At 50.8% G+C, this 18,476-nt stretch overlaps 1 protein-coding gene across 4 annotated transcripts; it reads right to left on the reverse strand.

Moving 5' to 3' along the window:
* Positions 1 to 550: 550 nt before the first annotated feature.
* On the reverse strand, positions 551 to 16,679 carry gcgra (glucagon receptor a). Of its 4 annotated transcripts, none has more exons than XM_042342533.1 (14): positions 16,582 to 16,679; positions 9,111 to 9,246; positions 7,811 to 7,907; positions 7,568 to 7,675; positions 6,940 to 7,061; positions 6,443 to 6,549; positions 5,994 to 6,150; positions 5,268 to 5,427; positions 4,742 to 4,802; positions 4,282 to 4,351; positions 3,929 to 4,017; positions 3,460 to 3,598; positions 2,672 to 2,713; positions 551 to 1,927 (listed from the first exon to the last, which is right to left on the reverse strand). In XM_042342533.1, the coding sequence occupies exons 2-14, from the start codon at positions 9,162 to 9,164 to the stop codon at positions 1,580 to 1,582; spliced, it is 1,554 nt and encodes a 517-aa protein (XP_042198467.1). In that variant the 5' UTR covers positions 9,165 to 9,246; positions 16,582 to 16,679; the 3' UTR covers positions 551 to 1,579. The 4 variants fall into 4 exon arrangements, with proteins under 4 accessions (XP_042198467.1, XP_042198470.1, XP_042198469.1 ...); XM_042342536.1 differs by lacking the exon at positions 16,582 to 16,679 and adding an exon at positions 12,428 to 12,457; XM_042342535.1 differs by lacking the exon at positions 16,582 to 16,679 and adding an exon at positions 10,157 to 10,376.
* Between the last annotated feature and the right edge of the window lie 1,797 nt (positions 16,680 to 18,476).

Consider the following 18,476-nt stretch of genomic DNA (forward strand, 5'->3'; position numbering starts at 1 on the left):
CTTTCGTTTTCAAACACGCAGATAAACACAAAGAATCTCGATTCACATTACGGGAAATTGTTTAATGTGGGGAAAACGGAGGCAGCCTCAAACGCAGGTCTGAGCTGACCGTAGCCTCAACCAGCAGCAGCCAACGCCGTCAGACACGGTGAGAGATCAGACACGGAAGCAGATACGCGGCTGGGGGGGGGGGGGGGAGGGAGGGAAGTAATAACCATTAAAGCACATTTTGTTTATACACATCATTACATTCAGCGGATCCCCGGAACTGAATGGTCGGAGTTGGGGGGGGGGTATAATTCTGGGAACAAAACCATTCGATTGAAGGATGATTGAATCCTTAAAGGAATGGTGGGGCAGGGCGGGGCTACCTGAAGGCATCACATACAAAAGTCTTCTTTATATTATATTGTATGTACAGATATTTACATATTTACATAAATTAAATTGTGCAAAATAGGCTTTTACGATTCATAGATTCGCCTTTTTCCCGTAGTTTCGTTTCACGTCTTAAAACTATTTGATTTGATGATCATTAGACATTTGATACTTTTTTTTTAGAAAAAGGCACACCTCATGGTTTATTTATAGATGCCTTTTTTTTGTTGCCAGCTTCTCCAATGCGGAATTGGTTTAGTGCGTTGGACATCGCCCCTTTCACCACCTCCCTCCCCCTTCCCACACCAATCCCCACCCCCACACAAACCCCCCCCATCCACACCCCAGTCGCTCTGCATAAAATAATCCAGCCACGAAGCTGAGTGACACACATTTTAGTGTGTCGCAAAGGAACGCAAAATTGTGCTCACACGCACGACGGTGAGCGATGGTGACTTCACGAGGGGTTGGGGGGGATGGAGAGAGAGCGAGAGAGCATGGGTGGTGGGGGGGACAACTTGTGCTGGGGGAGAAAGCCTTGCTTAAAAAAAATATAAGATTTCTTGTGTCCCTATCTCTGGGGGGAAACAGCCCCCCCTCCCCCGTGCGAGGTTTCAGGAACGAGCAATAAAAGTAGTCAATTTTGGGGCACCACTGAGGCACTGAGGGGGGTGGGAGGAGGAGAAGAGAGTCTTGGTTTAACATGGTAGGGGGTGGTGGGGGAGAGAGGCTCAAATTGGGGGGGGAAGCAAATTCCCTCGAACTGTTGGGTGAGAATTTAGTTTCAGTGAATGATCTCAGCTTTCCAACTCCTTACATAGATTGGGGGGTGGGGGGGGAATCAGCAAGGGGGTGAATCCCCAATCACCCACCCCACCCCACCGGGTGTATCACCTTATTGTGGGAAGTTTTGTTTGTTCTCGTGTGGCTCCACAGTGAAGATATGAACAGTTTGTTGGGGGTGAGGGGTGGGGGGGGGAAGAAGAGACAAAGCAACAAAACCCAGCCTCTCCAAAGCTCCTTAAAGTGCTGACAACCTGTTCACCTCCACCCCACACCACCCCCTGCCTTTGCCTCCTTGTCGCCTGGCCAGGAGAGACCACCCCTTCCCCTACTCACAGAAGCCCCCCAATAGTGAGGGGGGAAAAGGGGGTGATTGTCAGAGGACCCTGGACGCATGGCCACTGACTGGGATTAAAGTTCAGCACTTGCTCTCAGCCGGACAGAGGGCTTTGTGGTCGGGCTCCTGAGGGAAACCATAGCAGTGAAGCCGGTCGGTGGTTCGCACCGGCTCCGTGCTGGGGGGCGCTCGCTCGGCACAGGGGGGTCCGGTGGGGCTGACTCTGCCCGTGCCGTTGTGGTAGCTGGCTCCTCCAGCCCCCATCCCGGCCCCGATCCCCGCTCCCGCCCCGCTCGTCATCAGCTTGTGTTTCTCCAGGTTGGCGGGGAGCCTGAGGTGCAGGGTCTGGCTATACGTGTGCCTGTATTCCTCCTCAATGTCCTTCCCCAGCTTCCAGCGCTTCCACTTCTTCAGCAGCTCACACTGCACCTGAGAGAGAGGAATGATAGTAATAATCCTTGCATTTGATACAGCGCCGTATCACATCGTCGAGTCGTCTCAAAGCGCTTCACGGGGTACTCTGCAAAGTGGATTGACTGTGTATTTTGTGGGTGAAACCCAGCAGCCAATTGCGCACAGCAGTGTCCCACAAACAGTCGTGGATTGAGCGACCGAATATTTTTTTTTGGAAGAAAGAAAGACAGAAAGACAGACGGAAAGACAGAAAGAAGGGATGGAACAAACGAATGACAGAAGGAACGAAAGAAAAAGGAAGAATCAATGAGAGAAAGAAGTTGCATTTTTTTTTAGTCGCACCTACAAGGTCGACATGAAGCATCTGAAAGTTTCATTGTAAAATTATTCAAGTGTAGTGACTGGGGTTTTGAGGCTTTGGCTGGATTTTATTTAGGAAGGTTTCGAAACCAGAGAAGGGAGGGTGGAAGGTGATGGGATTGGGGGGGGTGGAAGGCGAAGAGAGAGAGAGAGAGAGAGAGAGAGAGCAGGCTCGATGATGGGTTGTTGGCGGGTGTGTGGGGGTGGGTATGTGTGGAGGTCATTGTGTGAGGGGCTATGATGGGAATCCTCTCTTCTCAGCCCTTCTCTCTCTGGGAGTGTAAACGGTTTGGGCCTCCGCACGCTCTCCCGGTAACTGAGATGTTTCATCTCCGCTATCGAGCAAGATTAAAAAGCACATCACACAGTCCAGGTGCTCTGAGTGAGTGGGTCACCTACCTCTCTGTTCACAAAGCAGTACAGAATGGCCACCAGCATCCCCTGGGAGAGGCAGAGAGGCTCAGGTAAGTACAGTAATTCTCACTGATCCAGCTAAAATTCCACTTAGCACATTGCACAGGATAAGCCTCCGGAGAGAAGATGGAGAGATATACGTATGGGGCCAGAGTTCAGGCACCGTTAGTAGGTACTTTACAGCAATTCCCCAAATCCTCTGCCTTAAAATAACAATATCCTTATAATAATAATAAATAATAGTGAATATATCTAGTCCAGCGCCTTTCACACCAGGAGAACGTATCAAAGTGCTTCACAGTATTCACAGGATTGCGACTCGCTAATCGACTTACAACCAGGTTCCTACTTACTGCTAAGTAAACAGAGTACGTGGAGTAACGAAACTTGCCTAAGGTCTCGCCCTGCATGGGAGTCGAACCTGGGTCCTGTCGGTTGTGAGGCGAGCGGGCTAACTACTACGTTACAGAACTCCAACGTGCAGTGACCGTACATGTTGTGGGCGAATGCAGCACAGTGATGTCCCACAAAGACAAATAACAACATAAAAAATTGCTGGACGAAAGAAGACCAAGGTCCATCCGGTTCGCCTACCACCAAAGCTGGCAGTCACTTGCACACATCACGTCCCAAACTATAAACTGAATTCGAGATATTATTTCCTAAAAGAAATCTGTCTAATTTGCTTTTGAAACTGATCGACCGTGAGACTGATCGACTGAGCGAGACAGCGAGAGAGAGACTGACAGAAAGACTGATCGACCGATCCCCACCTGGAAGGAGTTCAAGAACAGATCGAAGAAGAGTTTGACGAGCCTCAGTGTTCCCTGCGCGTGCTCATCCATGAAGAAGGCGAAGACCACCTCGTGAATGCCCAGCAGCGGGATCAGCGTGAGCGTAGACTTGGCCAATCTGGGGACCAGAGGAACATTCAACACAGGAACTCAGGCACAGGAGGAGACCATTCGGCCCACAGGAAGCGGAGGGCTTGGTATAAACTGTGGATAGATTGGGGGGAATGTGGATAGATCTGCCCAGTCTCTACCAATAGCCCCATTAATGTAGGGGGAGCCATTGACGCACAGTCTCCAATGCAGGAGATGTCCACTGCATTGGGCGCAATGAGCCTGTGTTTGCCCCAGTGTGGAACTTCCCTGCTTTACGCTGCTTCCTGCCCCCCACCCCACCCTTTCCCCCACATCGATACCCTCCCAAACCCACCCCTGCAGGAGCAAGACTCACCGAAATTTATAATCGTTGTATCTCATCTGATGGGCTCGCAGCTTGGAGACCAGAATGTGAATGATGCGGATAAAAATGAAGAAGTTGATCTGAAAAGAGAAACAATAATAATAATAATAATAATAATCTTGCATTTGATGTAGCGCCTTATTACGTCTTCGAGACGTCTCAAAGCGCTTCACAGAATTATGTAGCGAAGTGGAGTGACCATGTGTTTTGTGGGCGAAACGCGGCAGCCGATGGCGCGCACGGCAGTGTCCCAGTGGATTGAGCGACCAAATTATTACGCTCACTCATCATTGCTCTGTCTCTCTCGCAACGTTATCATTATTATATCGCGCACCGCGACTCACCAATATGGAGAGGAGAATGGGACACCTGATGATCCACCAAAATGCCATGTTCTCATTCAAGGTCCAACATCTGCCGAGGCAAACGTGTCAGTGATTAAACAGTAATACAGCGGAGAAGAGATGTCTCAAAGCAACTCCATGGAATTTACTGTACAGCGCCGGGCGCGATATGTGCGTGTGTGTGAACACGAGTGTGAGTGTGTATGTGTGTGTGTGTGAACACGAGTGTGAATGTGTATGTGTGTTTGTGTGTGAACACGAGAGTGAGTGTGTATGTGTGTGTGTGAACACGAGAGTGAGTGTGTATGTGTGTGTGTGAATACGAGAGTGAGTGTGTATGTGCGTGTGTGTGTGTGAACACGAGAGTGAGTGTGTACGTGTGTGTGTGTGAGCGCGTATCTGTTAGTTATCCACTGATTTGGTTACGGTCAGACCGGGTGCACTTTAACCCTTCACTTACCCAGAATTTTCATATAAATATTTCACCACCACCCAAGGAACAACAAATAACACAGGGGCTCCTGAAAACCAAAAACCACAACAAAATTACGTTCATACAGAGCCTGTCACGTCGGGAGGACATCCCGAGGGGCTGGACGGTTAAGGATTCGGCGTCAAGAGGGGTAGAGGGCAATGGGGTGAGGGTGGGAGTGTGGTCAAAAACAAGATCGACGAGGACGGTCTTGAGACGGGCCAAGGGAGGGGGCGAGGCGGAGGGGCTTTGGGATGGAGTTCCAGAAAGTGGGGCCAGAAAGCCTGAAGGGCCGACCTTCAACGGCGGGGCGGGAGTGGCCAGGCCAAGGGGGAGATCGGATCAAGGAGCCTGGTGCGGGAGAGGACACGAGCTGCAGAGGTTTGGATGAGGGAGTTAGAGGAGTCGAGCCCGGATGTGATATCTTGCATACTCTCCCCACCACCACCCGCCCCACCCCCGGACACTCACACCAACAGAGACAACGAGACAGGCTGACCAGCCAACCACCTACCCCAGCCGATATATAAATAAATATTGAAGAAGCTCTTCTCGGAGAAGACTGCGATGACCAGCAGGTTATGCAGGTAGACGCCCTCCACCAGCAGCCAGTAGTAATTGGCCCCAATGCAGTACTGCATCAGCACCTGCGCAGCCTTACAGCCCCCCGCCGTCTGCTTCAACAAAGGGAAACGGTAAGAGTGCAGCGGCGATCACTCAGCACCACCCCACCCCCACCCATCCCCCGCTCCGCAATGCCCGAGCCCCGGAATATTCCGTCCAGTCTCAGCCCGCGAGACCGCCTTGCCTTACAATGTTTAGAGCGACGCAGTGCGGAAACAGGCCATTCAGCCCAACAAGCGATGCTGGTGGAATCCTTTTCCATGTTCGTCCACCCCCCAATTCCCCCACACACCCTCCCCCCCGGACGCTCACAGTTCTTAAGAAGATTCGGGGCAGGAGCCAGGAAGTATTTCTACTCGAGAGGGGAAATCGAGACGTGGGCAGGGCAGGCAGGGCGGGCGGGGGCCTGAGGCCAGGCCGCTGCGAATGGGAAGACGGAGAGCGGATGATTCTGGAAAGATGAGATCAGACGGAAGTTGCCTTCTGTGCTGGAACCTCCCGTGTGACCTGGGAACGCCATCATGGCTCAGGCTCCAAGATGGCAGTTTGAGATGTCGAGCGCTTTGCCAGAAGGACTTCTGCCGTTTGTTTCAGAACAAGACTGCTGGGCCATTACCTTGTTGTTGAACCACATTTTGATGTCCGGGTTGCCCGTGGTGACACTCGTGTAATGCATTTTGAAAAGTGCGTCTCTGATGAGGATGGATACTGCGCGCAGAATGAAGGAGGCAAATAGGTTCATATGGATATAGTTCCGCATACAGTGGAGCTTCCTGCGGGAGAGAGAGAGAGAGAGAGAGTGAAAAGAGAGACCGAGAGAATCAAAGTTAAAATGAACAAAACCAAACCATAAAATGCTCTCATAATAGCACAGAGTTGTCTCCTTCCACCATTGGTAGCCGCCCTTTCAGCCTCTATGCCCCGAAACTCTATCATACTCTACCTCTATACCTCCGCCTTGACCCCTCGTTACTCGTGTTCAGATCACGCCTGTCTTCCTACGTGCTAAGGCGCTAAATCAAATGCAAGGATTATTATTATTATAAAGAGGGAACCAAATCTTACCTGAATCCCACCAGGATGCCGAGGGCTAGGATCAGGGTTCCCAGGGACAAGGAGTAGCCCACTGTGTACATCACTTTGAAACCAGCCAAGATTTTCCCCATTTTTTTCTGTGAAAGAAGCACATTGACTGCTGTTACCACCGCGCTTGGTGAAATGCCTGGTGGGATAGCGCGGGAGTTCAGAGGTCTGGTCTCGAAATGGCCGTTCCTCAGATAGGGTTCATCAAAACAATTAATGCAGTCACGAGGGAGAAGGGAACAGCAACAACAACAAACATTGCATTTACACAGCACCTTTCGTGTAGGGAGGACGTCCCAAGACGCTGGACTGTCAAAGGTTGCAGGCTGGAGTCAGGGGAGGGAGGGAGGCAAGGGAGGTGGAGGAGGGAAAATGACCGAAGTTGTAGTCAAAGAGGAAGGCCTTGGGTGGGGGGATTGAGGTTTGTAGGCTGCATCGAGGGGAATTACGCCACAGGGTGCTCTCTCTCTCTCTCCTACCTCAAACCGGTCGTCTTTGGCGTTGAACACACATTGGCTGCTCTCCCTCCAGGGCTGCATTTTGGGTCCCATCTCCCACTGGCCATTGGCTCCACATTTCCTGTACACAGACCCGTTCTCCACTGGAAAACAAGAAAAGCTGATGGGGCTTCAGTGCCCTTCAGTGACAGTGCATGGTCTGTCACAACAACTGTGGAATCCCTTAGCCTAGTGGTTAGAGCACTCGCCTCGCAAGCGAGAGGACCTGGGTTCATTTCCCAGGCAGGTCGGGGTGAAACCTTTCCTTACTCCACATGCCTCTGTTTACCCAGTAGTAAATAGGAACTCGGTTGTTAGTCGATTGGAGGATCGCTTTCCGGGGGTAACAATCCCTCAATAAAAATAAATAAAAAATTGGTCATTCAATTCACGAGTGTTTGTGGGACGCTGCTGTGCGTAATTGGCTGCCGCGCTTTGCCCACAAAATATACAGTCAATTCACTTTACAGTATATATTCTGTGAATTGCATTGAGACGTCTCAACGATGTGATAAGGTGCAAGGATTATTATCAGTATTATTATAACAAGAACAAGTTGCAGTTACCGATGAGGAGCCACGAGTGGCTGTGTGTTGTCAGCCTGATTTACCTGCGTTGTACCAGGGCAGGTACCAAGGACAGGAGACGTTCACAATTGTATCTGGGAGGCCGTCCGGCCAACAGGCATATTTGTCGAAGGTCCGGTTGCACACGACACCTATATGGGGATGGTGGGGCGAAAGGGCAGACATAGTTTAGTAACAGAGGCAGATCGGGGGGGCCAGCCAATGACCGGTCAATGTCTCGTAGTCATCAAAGGGGACCTTGAATGAGAAGTGGAGAGAAGCCTCACCTGTGGGCTGAGGGGTCCTGGACATGTTTCTGGAACATTCATCAGAATATTTCTCCCACTTTTCCAGCGTGGCCTGCATCTTCTTAGCTGACGTTTTCTGAGAGGAACAGAAACAAGGGAAAGGTGGTTCCTCACGTCCCAACATCTCAAAGCACTTCCCGTGCATTTACAGTGCAGTCGAGTGATCGTGCGGGCCGGGAGCGGCGGTGAAGTGTGAGTGAGAGGGAGAGTGGGAGTTTCACAGGATATATGTAAAGTGTATTTTGCGGGTGAAACGCAGCAGCCAATTGCGCACAGCAGCGTCCCACAAACAGCCTTACCACTACGCTGCGGCACTCCACAACAGACCAAATCCCGTCCTGTGTCTGTTAGTTAACCTCGTCTGGTTACATTTACGCTGGCACGGCGGTAGGTTATTCCCAAGCCCTGAGTTCTATTCTATTTCAGCCGTTTGGGGGGATTTATTGCCCAGGGCCTCGAGGTATGATAACTTGATCCATCATCAAGGCCTGAGCAGCTCAATGAGAACGGAGGTAGATTGCTCAGCGAATGAGTTGCCAGTGATTAATGGGCTCGGACATCGGTGCGTGAAGAACCAAGAGCCCAGAGCAATCTTCCCACAGTGTTATTTACAGCTCAAGATGCTTCTCTCTCTGTATGTTAAAAAGAGCCTCAGAGAGAGAGGAAAAGAGAGAGAGAGAGAGATAGAGAACAGCTTCACTTCGAAAAATAAATCAGCACTGGGTGTGCCAAGTGGTTTACCCTACAAAAAAAATGAATGGGTGACTTGTCTCGAGCGGAGAGGAAGGTGTTTATTGCACTTGGTTTGATCCAAGTTACTGTTGAGGTTGCCTCAGGAATCTTTCTCCTTTGACCATCACCTGGAGGTCAAGGTAGAGGGTCCAAATTCCGGCCACTACCAACCAACTCCTACTTAACGTTCGGAGTCATTAGCGCATTCGCCTCGCAAGTGAGAGAACGATTCCCGGGCGGGACGAAACCTTAAGCAAGTTTCCTTACTCCACACCGCTCTGTTCCTTTGCAGTAAGTAGGAACCCGGTTGTTAGCCAATTGGCAGTTTGCGTTCCGGGGTTAATAAACCCCCACCAAAAAAATGAGTCACTCAATCCACGAGAAACATTTTATCCCGTCTAAAAACACAAGCGTATGAGAAGCTGGCGAGAATCCAGTGGAATCAGTCAGAAAAACCGTGTCCACTCCACACACATTGCCGATGGTGCCTGTGTTGCTGATTACCGTACACCCCCTCCCCCCCTCTCCCCCCCCCCCACCCCTTTACCTGAAAGTTCATGGACAGAGCGACCAGAAGGAGGAGGAAGCGAGCCTGTGACATGTCTCCCCGCTGCCAGAGCTCATCGACCTGCCCACGATCCGCTGTGATAATCAACACCTATGGCCGGAGGCGGCGCTGGCTCCTGGAAACACACAGCGATTGTCACCGTCATCGGCAGAGCAGCTCCGCAACCGCGATTTTGCGTTATTCCTTAACAAGGCCCCCCACCCCCACTGTGTATTCCCGTACTCACATCAAACCACACACCCCCCCCACCCCACCACACACACACAGCCACTCCATCCAGCTGTCAACTAACGCTGCTGAGGCCACTCGGAATTGTGATACAGTCCAGTAGCCACATTCCTCCTCACAGAGAGGGCCAGAGGGTTCACACAGATTTATTACTGGAAATTCTGCTTTCTCGCTTGCTCTCTCTCGCTCTCTCATTTGCATTCTCTCTCTGTCGCTCTCTGTCTCTCCTCATTTGCGCTCTCTCTCCCTCTCTCTCTGTCGCTCGCTTTCTCTCATTTGCTCGCTCTCTCGGTCCCTCAGTCAGAGGTCGCAGTAATCTCTCCATCACAGAAGGCACTTCCCAGTGGTGTCTTAAACTGAGGTCTCGTCTGTGCCCAGTGTCCTGGCCAACAATCCTCCAAATGAAAAATTGTTCACTCGCTCCATTGCTGTGCAAAAAATTGCCTTCAAAACACACAGTGACTGCATTTCACAGTAAAATCCTATGAAGCGCTTTGAATTGTTTCATCAACTTGATAAGGCGCTGTGTCAAAAGCAGGGACTGTTATCATTATTGTTATTCGGGCAACCCTGCTCACGTTGCACAGTGGAGATGCCTTGAAGCTCCAGCGCTAATCGCTGCTAAAGTGTAGTGACTGTGCGTTTTGTTGGCAAACGCGGCAGCTGGTTTGCGCACAGCAGAAGTTTCCGCAAACGGCCAAGAAGCAAACATACGATTTAAACCGGAGGTTTGCGGCCAGAAGGCACGATATGAAATTATCATTTCCTTATGTCAAACAGCTCAGATTTAAACTCACGAGCGCTGGAGAGGCACTCCAGTCCAGTAACCTCCACTCCCCCCTTCCCATCACAATATAACAAAAACTACTGATATATTTAAGTGTTGACCCAGTTGCTGTTTGTGATGCGACTGTGCATAACTCAGGCTGTGAATGTGTAACTCCCGAGCAAACACACACATAGTCTCTCAGAGAAATGTGCAATTATTTCTCTTCCCAGCTGCTCGTGGGATTTTGCCATGATTCGTTCATTGCGCTCGTACTACGGGGGAGAAAAAAAGGCTCAGGTTTCTACACTCGGATTTGGCACTTGGGGACAGAGGGAGAGATGGAGGGAGAGACGAAGGGAGAGACGAAAGGCGGCCCAGGCAGGTCCTCGCTGACATGTCAGAACTGAAAGATTTAATCAGGCTCGAAATTCCCCGAAACGTTTGCGAATTAATCCGACGGCTAATCTTTCCCGAGCGAAACTTCACTTCTGTCTCAATGAGAGACATTCAAATGGATTTGCATCATTAGCTTCCTGTGTCCCCCACTCCTGCCCCCTCTGCTATATCCGCATAATTATTTATTTGACATTCCCCTGGTTTATGAATACTGCAATTGACACCCCCATTTTTGGTCAGCGCAAGGCCAGAGACATCACTTCGATCCTCGCTTCTCACCCCTCTTGAGTGATTTTTGATCTAAATCTAGATTTCCATAATTCAAACCAAATTGAAAAGTTTTCCACAATTCTGAAACTTCCAGACCACAGTGTCCGTGTCTCACAGGCCGGGACCAGGTGGAATTTTGGGTTCCCTCCGATTGGCTAGGAACCTCCTTCGTAACAACCATCCAATCCTCCGCGGTTTGTGGGACGCTCTTTGGCTGCCGCGTTTCGCCCACAAAAATACACAGTCAATCTACTTTACGACAAATTGTGTGAAACGCTATGAGAGGTCTCGTTGACGTGATCAGGCGCCATATCAGGCTCCAGGATTATTATTATATTATTACAATAATCCCTGCATTTGATGATCGCATCGTCGAGACTTCCCATGGAGCATAACCTCCCCCCCACCTCTCCCCCCCCCACTCCTCTGCTCGACATGTCACTGAGCACAACTTCCTGCCCCCACAACCTTTGCCTTTGCTGTTCAACACATGGACCTGCCGTGTCTCTGACCTCATCAGTCTATCGACCCCCCCCCACACCCAGCCCCCACCGCCTCCCCCCCTCCATTTCCTGTACAGATTTTCTGTAATCGCATTCTCCTAAATCAACTCACTATAAATCAGTCTGAATTCCTGGCACATCAAAATCCCACAACAAACAACTACTGTATTTTCTTTGGGGAGGGGGGGCGGGGGGGGGGGGGGGGGGAGAGAGAAGAGGGAGAGGGATGGAAAACAAACAGAAACCATGGTTAACATAATAATAATAATCCCTGCATTTGATATAGTGCCTTATCACGTCTTTGAGATGTCTGGGAACAAAGCGAGCCTCCGAGTGTCACAGAACCCAAACTTACTCAATGGCCGCTGACCAAGTTATTTGGTGAAATGATCTGATGGGATGAAATATTTTTTTGGGGGGTGGTTTAAAACCAGGGAATCCTAACCAGCAACTTAACCAACGGTGGGCGAGAAACAGGAGCTGAGATTCCAAGGGAATCCAAAACTTCCTCCAAAACAGCCAGAGAGCTTAACAGGTCCTGAACCACTAGAGCAGGCAGGACTTTGGCTTTAACATCTCATCTGAAAGGCAATGCCCTTCTCTTTCCCTTCCCCCCCCCCACCCCCACACCCCACCCCCGCAGCGCTGCAGTGTCAGCCTGGATTGTGAGCTCAAGTTTTGGCATTGGGGGCTTTACAACCCACAACCTTCTGACCCACAGGAGAGAGTGGGAGCGACTGAGCCAAAGTAAGAGATTTGGCACAAGCTCTCAGTGTCTCGTCCTTTGTGGAACATCTAATCAACGTCCAACTCCATCTGGCACAAAGCATTGGCTCGAATTGGCACCTCACAACTCCCTGCGCTGCGACCATCAACAACACAACCTCTGTCGCATCCAATAATCATAATAAGAATCCTTGCATTTGATACAGCGCCTGATCGTCTCGTTGAGACGTCTCAAAGCGCTTCACAGGATATATTGTAAAGTGGAGTGACTGTGTGTTTCGTGTACGAAGCACGGCAGCATGATTTCCGCACAGCAGCGTCCCACAAGCAGCCAGGGAGTGAGTGACCCATGTTTATTTGGGGCGGGGGATTGTCAGCCGGGACACAGGGAGACGGAAACTCACGATGATCGTGTCGTCGAGACTTCTCTCTGCCTATAGTTCCACGGGATCTTTAACGTCCACCTGAACAGACAGACTGGACCTCGTTCAACATCTCATCTGAAGGACGGCATCACCGGCAATGAAACACCCCCTCCCAGCTCGGCATTGGGGTGTCAGCTTAGACTACGTTGTTCCAAGTCCCGACGTGGGGCTTGGACAAACAACGTTCTACCTTAGACTCGCATCTGTGTCCGTTCCACCCCCCCCCCCCCCCCACCATCAATCACCAACCCCCCCACCACCAACCCCCCCACCACCTCTGGGGTGAAATTTACCAGAAAGGTTACATTTTGATCTGGAGCGAAAAAAAACAAATAATTCGGTGCCTTTTCGGTCAGTCACTTTGCTTTCTTTGTTCCTTCCGCCTCTCCTCCCCTCACCCCCGCCCCCCGCCCCCCCCCCCCACCCGGCCCCGCTCTCCTCCCCCTCCCCCCGCCTTGTGTCAAATTAAACAGAGAAAAAGTACAGAGTTGAACACTGGTCGATGAGTCAGTAAAAAAAGACAACAACAGTGTCTCAACAACAGTGTGAGAAAAGGAACTGAGAGAGAAAGCTTCTTTTTAAATGATTTTTTTTAACACATGGATGAACCTGCAATGTCAGACCGGAGAGTGGGGGAGTGGGCGGTGGGGGGAGGGGGTGATAATTTTTAAAAAGGATTTGGACAAATCGAGCGAGACTGAATGGGAATCTCTCTCTCTCCCTCTCTCACACACACACACATAGCGGCTCAGGTACCAGGGAGCTCATGTGCTGGAAATATTGCGGAGGTCACAAAAAAACAGGCTTCGTTTGAGGCAGCTCCCCCCCACCCCCCCTATATATACACACACACACACACACAGACACACACCTTGTTGGAGAAGTGAATGGAAATCTGCTGTTGTTTAAATGCTAATAAAAAACACACCACTTTGTAATTGGGGGTGGGGGAGCGGGTAAAAAAAAATTAACAATGTCGTGACTCAATCCACGACTCCATCGCCACGTGTGCGCAAATGGCTGCCGCGTTTCGCCCACGAAATATACACAGTCCCTCCACTTTACAGTGCGTCCTGTGAAACACTTTTAGAGACGTCCTCTTGATGTGAAAGACTATATGTGAAATGCGAGGATTTTTATTATTAATGATTATTATTATTATTAGACACACAAACCAGCACTAAGCCTATGCTATGCCAGTGCTGCACTGGGATAGACGCCAGTGTTACAGACCCGAGGCTTTATTTCACAGCCAGACTTGTGGAATGTAACGTAATGTCTGGAGCTCACCGTTTAATCTAATATTAAACGTTAAACATTGCCTGCCGCTAAATAATTGAATAATCCCTGCGCTCAATATCGTGCCTGTAAGTGCGAAGACATCTCAAACAGGGCGGGCGGGGGAAGGGAAAGGCCGCGAGGTGTAGTGACTGCGTATTTTGTAGGTGAACGCGGCAGGCAATTAATTAGCAGCTGGCAATGTCCCGCAAACAGCCGTGAGGTGAGAGAGTGTTGATCTGGGAGATTGTTAAATGCAAAAAAATCTCTCTCACAGACAAACACGCACACACGCAAACACACACACAGTGATGGAGAGAAATGCAAAGAGTCTTCAGAGCTTGTCCACATAACCGGCAAAATGTGTAAATTTCACCGCAATTGACATTGATTCCCTGTGAATCGCTTTGCGAGGTTTCCACATTATATCAGTCGCCAGGATTCTTTTACGATTACAATATTATTATTATTATTACTATTATTATCGGCTTCTCCAGATCAACTGCTCTGTGTCCTCCCCTCACCCAAAAAAAACCCACGAAGCAAATCCCTGACTGTCCAGCTCCTCGAGACGTTCTCCCAACGTGTGGGGCGGGCACTATACAAGTGTAATTTGTTGTTGTTGTTATTGGATTTTGAGTGTGTGTGTGTGTGAGTGTGTGTGTGGTATCTTGATTTGGCGCCAGTTATGTAAAGTTTTGTATAAAATGGAAATAGTGTAACCATAATAAAAAAAAATAAACTTTAATTCGACAAGGTCCAAAGGCTATTTACAAACAGCTCCTGATCCTCTGAAAGTGGGGACTTTAGCCCTCAGCTCAGTGCTGTGGGACAGAGACGGCAAAACCCGTTTCATTTCGGACACTGTGTAAACGTGAATGGCTCCTCGGTTCACGCAAACACGCTCAGCGCTTTAACAGAGGCAGTGCGCGTACTCGCCCGCCCTCTTTCTCTGCCTCTCCCCCACTCTCTCTCGCTCAAGCACATGCACACGCACACACTAACACCTCCTGCGACTAGTTTTGGTTCCCCCACCGCTACCCCACCCCACCCCCAATCCTGCCCCATCATTCCCCCCCCCTCCCCCAGACACCTCCCGTGGAAAACCACCCATCTGTCAGGCTCAGCTCCCGGCAAACAGCACAATCAGTGGGACTGAGGCTGATCTTGATAGGGAGTGACCCTGAGCCACAGACAGCGAAAGAGTGACAGATAGAGAGGGAAAACTGTGGTGGAGGGAGGGAAGCAATGAATGAAGGAATGAAAGAGAGAAGGAGTGAAGGAGGGAGTGAGCGAGTGAGTGACTGAGTGAGTGAGTGAGTGAATGAAGGAAGGAGAGAATGAATGAAGGAGGGCATGAGTGAATGAAGGTGGGAGGGGGAGAATGAAAGAATGAAGGAGGGAGCGAGAGAATAAAGGAACGAGGAAGCTGTTGTTGTTGTTGTGCTCCGCGCGTCTGTGACTCATTTTCCCCCAAAAGCGCTGCTTTGTGGGAAGCCCCGTCTTTCAGCTGAGACGTTAAGCCGAGCCCGTCTGTGCCCTGTTCAGGTGGACGTTAAACATCTCCCGCCACGACTGGAAAAGATACGGGAGCTTCTCTCTCCCCCCCCCCCCCACCCCACCACCCCCACTCCACTTTCCACAGCTGACACCCCCCCCGCACCCCACCGCTCCTCCCGCTCCAGATAAAACCACTTGTTCACAGCATCAGGCGGGGTCTTGCTGTGCGCAAATCGGCCGCTGCGTCTTGCCTGCAAGCACACAGTCACTACACCCGGCAGACAGCACATTGTGGGGAAGGGGGTCAGAGGCTGTGACTTTTTGTTACGTCCAAAAAATACATCTATAATTTTCAGGCTGAACCACAAGTCACATTCCCCCCCCCCCCCCCCCGTAGCCCCGAAGGTGAATTATTATATAAATAAAATCCTCACAAGAATAACAACAATCCTTGTGTTTGATACAGTGCCGTTCGGGTCTCCCGGGCGTCTCAAAGTGCTTCACGGGATTTTACTGCAGGGTGTAGCGACTGGGTGTTTTACGGGTGAATATTTTGGGTTCGGTTTAAGTCGGGTTCGTTAGGGGACTGGGGGGGGGCACCGCGAGCGATTTTCGCTCTGAGTCTCGCACGCATGCTCGCGCACACGCGCACACGCACACGCAGACACACGCAGACACCGAGGCGCAAACACACACCCACCACACCAGTCCCCAATACACTGCCCTGCTATGCATATAGATATATATATATATAAATGCAAGTTGTTGTTGTTGTTGTTGTCGAGGAGGAGGACGTGTTAAGGGATCAAACAGCTGTCAATCCAACTCAGTCACACAGCGAAATATCCCTCTATGAAAACCCACTCACTGTTCGCAAACTCAAGAGAATGCATTACGAAAAGAAGTATTTTTCTTTCTTTCCACCTCCTCTCCCCCCCCCACCCCTCCCCCCCCCCACCCCTCTCCCCCCCACCCTTCCCCCCCACCCTCTCCCCCCACCAAACCCCTCTCCCCCCCACCCCCCAGTCCACTCAACCCCCAGAAAAAAAGAGAGAGAGAGACAGGGGCTGCACTGATTAATTCAAAATAACATAAAATACCCCCTCCCCCCCCCCCCCCACACACACACCCACACACCCCCCCCCCCCACCCACACACACACACACACACAAGAAAAGCTATGTGTCTCTGGGTTTAAAGTTGTTTCGTCTCAATGGTCGAGTTTCACACCCAAAATATTATTATTATTCTCACATTATCGTTATTCTTGTATCATCATTACAATAATATTATTATATTATTATTATTATTATTATCAAAACACATAAAAGGGAGACAGACACACGCAGACTCACCTGCACTGGACTGGACACTCCGCTGGGAGCTCTGGCTCTGACTCCCAGAGGCTGAGAGCATCCCTGACCACTGCTGGACTCGATCCGGATTAAATCCTGGTTTGTGGAGAGGAGAGGAGTGGGGGGGTGGGGGGGCAACCAGTTTGGTGGGGAAAGAGGAGGGGGGCTGGGGCTTGGGGGGGGGGTGGGAGCTGGGGCTTGGGGGGGGGGTGGGAGCTGGGGCTTGGGGGGGGGGTGGGAGCTAGGGCTTGGGGGGGGGGTGGGAGCTGGGGTGCTGGGGCTGGGGGGGTGCTGGGGGGCTGGGGCTGGGAGGGTGGGGGGCTGGGGGGCTGGGGCTGGGAGGGTGGGGGCTGGGGGGCTCGGGCTGGGGCTGGGGCTGGGGGGGGGGGCTGGGGGGCTGGTGGGGGAGAGAGAGGAAGGTGAGGAGGGATGGGTGGGGGGTGAGGGGGTGAACTGTGCAAAGTGTGAAGGTGGTTTGGAAATTGTGGGGGACAGTCACTGAAGGAGAGGGAGTAAGAAGTTTTTTTTAAGATATATATAAAAATAACTAAGATCTATCTATCTATCTATCTATCTATCTATCCTTCTCTCTCCTTCCTTCTCCCCCCCCCCCCCCCCCCCCCCACACACACTCTCTCTCTCTCTCCTCTCACTCACTCCCTTCTTCCTCTCTCTGTTGCTGTGTTACAGAGCTGAGAGTGAGAGCACTCACTCTCTCACTCACTCTCTCACACACACAACGTCTCGTCCCTCTCAATGAACGGAGTCAAACTGACACACAGACAGATACAGTGAGTGAGTGAGTGAGTGAGGGATTGAGCGCATGCGCTAACTTATCCCCCCCCCCACCAAAAAAAAACTAACACACAATGTCTTGAATTAATATATACAAGTGTATGAAATCCCCCTCTCCCCCACTCCCCCCCCCACCCCTCACACACACACATACCCCCACCAACACACACATCGCATTGCTCTCTCACCCCCCCCACCCCCACCCCCCCCTCCGAAAGCAACTCGCGGTTCCCCATTGCTCAGTCTCTACCTCGCCACGTTATTCACATGTCAGGTTAACCCCTTGCCTGACGTAAATCGCTCTCCACCCCCCCCCACCAGCACCCCCCCCCCCCACCCCACCCCCCTCCCGCTCCCCCACCACCACCAGCACAAACATATTTTGTTTCGCCCACAAAATACATGGTCTGTAAAGTGCAGTGACTGTTTTTAAAGGCGAACCTGGCGGCCTTTAAAAAGCTTGTCCTGTGTTATAAGATGATAATAATCCTTGCGTTTGACACAGCGCCTGATCGTGTCGTTGAGACGTCTCCAAAGCGCTTCACAGAATATAGTGTGAAGTGACTTTACCCGGCAAGCCCTAACCTCAGCGTGGAGGGCCAGAGTTAGTTTAAAGACAAGAACAGCACAGATCTGCTATCGTCTGTAGATTACCTCCTGAACAGCACCTCACCTGCGTACAGGACAGGTTTACTCCGAGGAACAGGTCTGTGGCAAACAAGGCATTAAAACGAGCAAAACAGCCTTAACACTGCAGCTTCGCTAGCGTGAGGAAAGGGGAGTGAACGCAGGGACACGACTGACCACGGAACAGAAGTTTTCGGTTTTAGACATCGCTGTGTAAACATAAATCACTGAATAACTATTTTTTTTAAAACACACACACACACACACACGCAGATTGGACTGGGCAACAAGACAGAAAACAAAATATTATTGTGTTCAAAGGCAGACGTGCAGATTATCTCTCTCTATCTGCACAAAACATGCTCTGTGTTTTGTAAAGCCAGACTCTAAGGTAGGTATGCAACTCCCGTGTAAGTGCTCGCTCGCTCGCCCGCACACTCGCTCGCTCGCCCGCACACTCGCTCGCCCGCACA

The sequence above is a fragment of the Callorhinchus milii genome, unplaced genomic scaffold, assembly GCF_018977255.1.
Source record: "Callorhinchus milii isolate IMCB2004 unplaced genomic scaffold, IMCB_Cmil_1.0 Scaffold20, whole genome shotgun sequence".
Taxonomy (NCBI): domain Eukaryota; kingdom Metazoa; phylum Chordata; class Chondrichthyes; order Chimaeriformes; family Callorhinchidae; genus Callorhinchus; species Callorhinchus milii.

Excerpts from the sequence above, each read along its gene's own strand:
- gcgra (XM_042342533.1), bottom strand. The coding sequence starts at position 9,164 with ATGTCACAGGCTCGCTTCCTCCTCCTTCTGGTCGCTCTGTCCATGAAC. Across the intron at positions 4,352-4,741 it reads TATTTATATGAAAATTCTGG|ATGTTGGACCTTGAATGAGA; the intron begins GTAAGTGAAGGG and ends TTGCCTCGGCAG. Across the intron at positions 4,018-4,281 it reads CCATTCTCCTCTCCATATTG|ATCAACTTCTTCATTTTTAT; the intron begins GTGAGTCGCGGT and ends TTCTCTTTTCAG.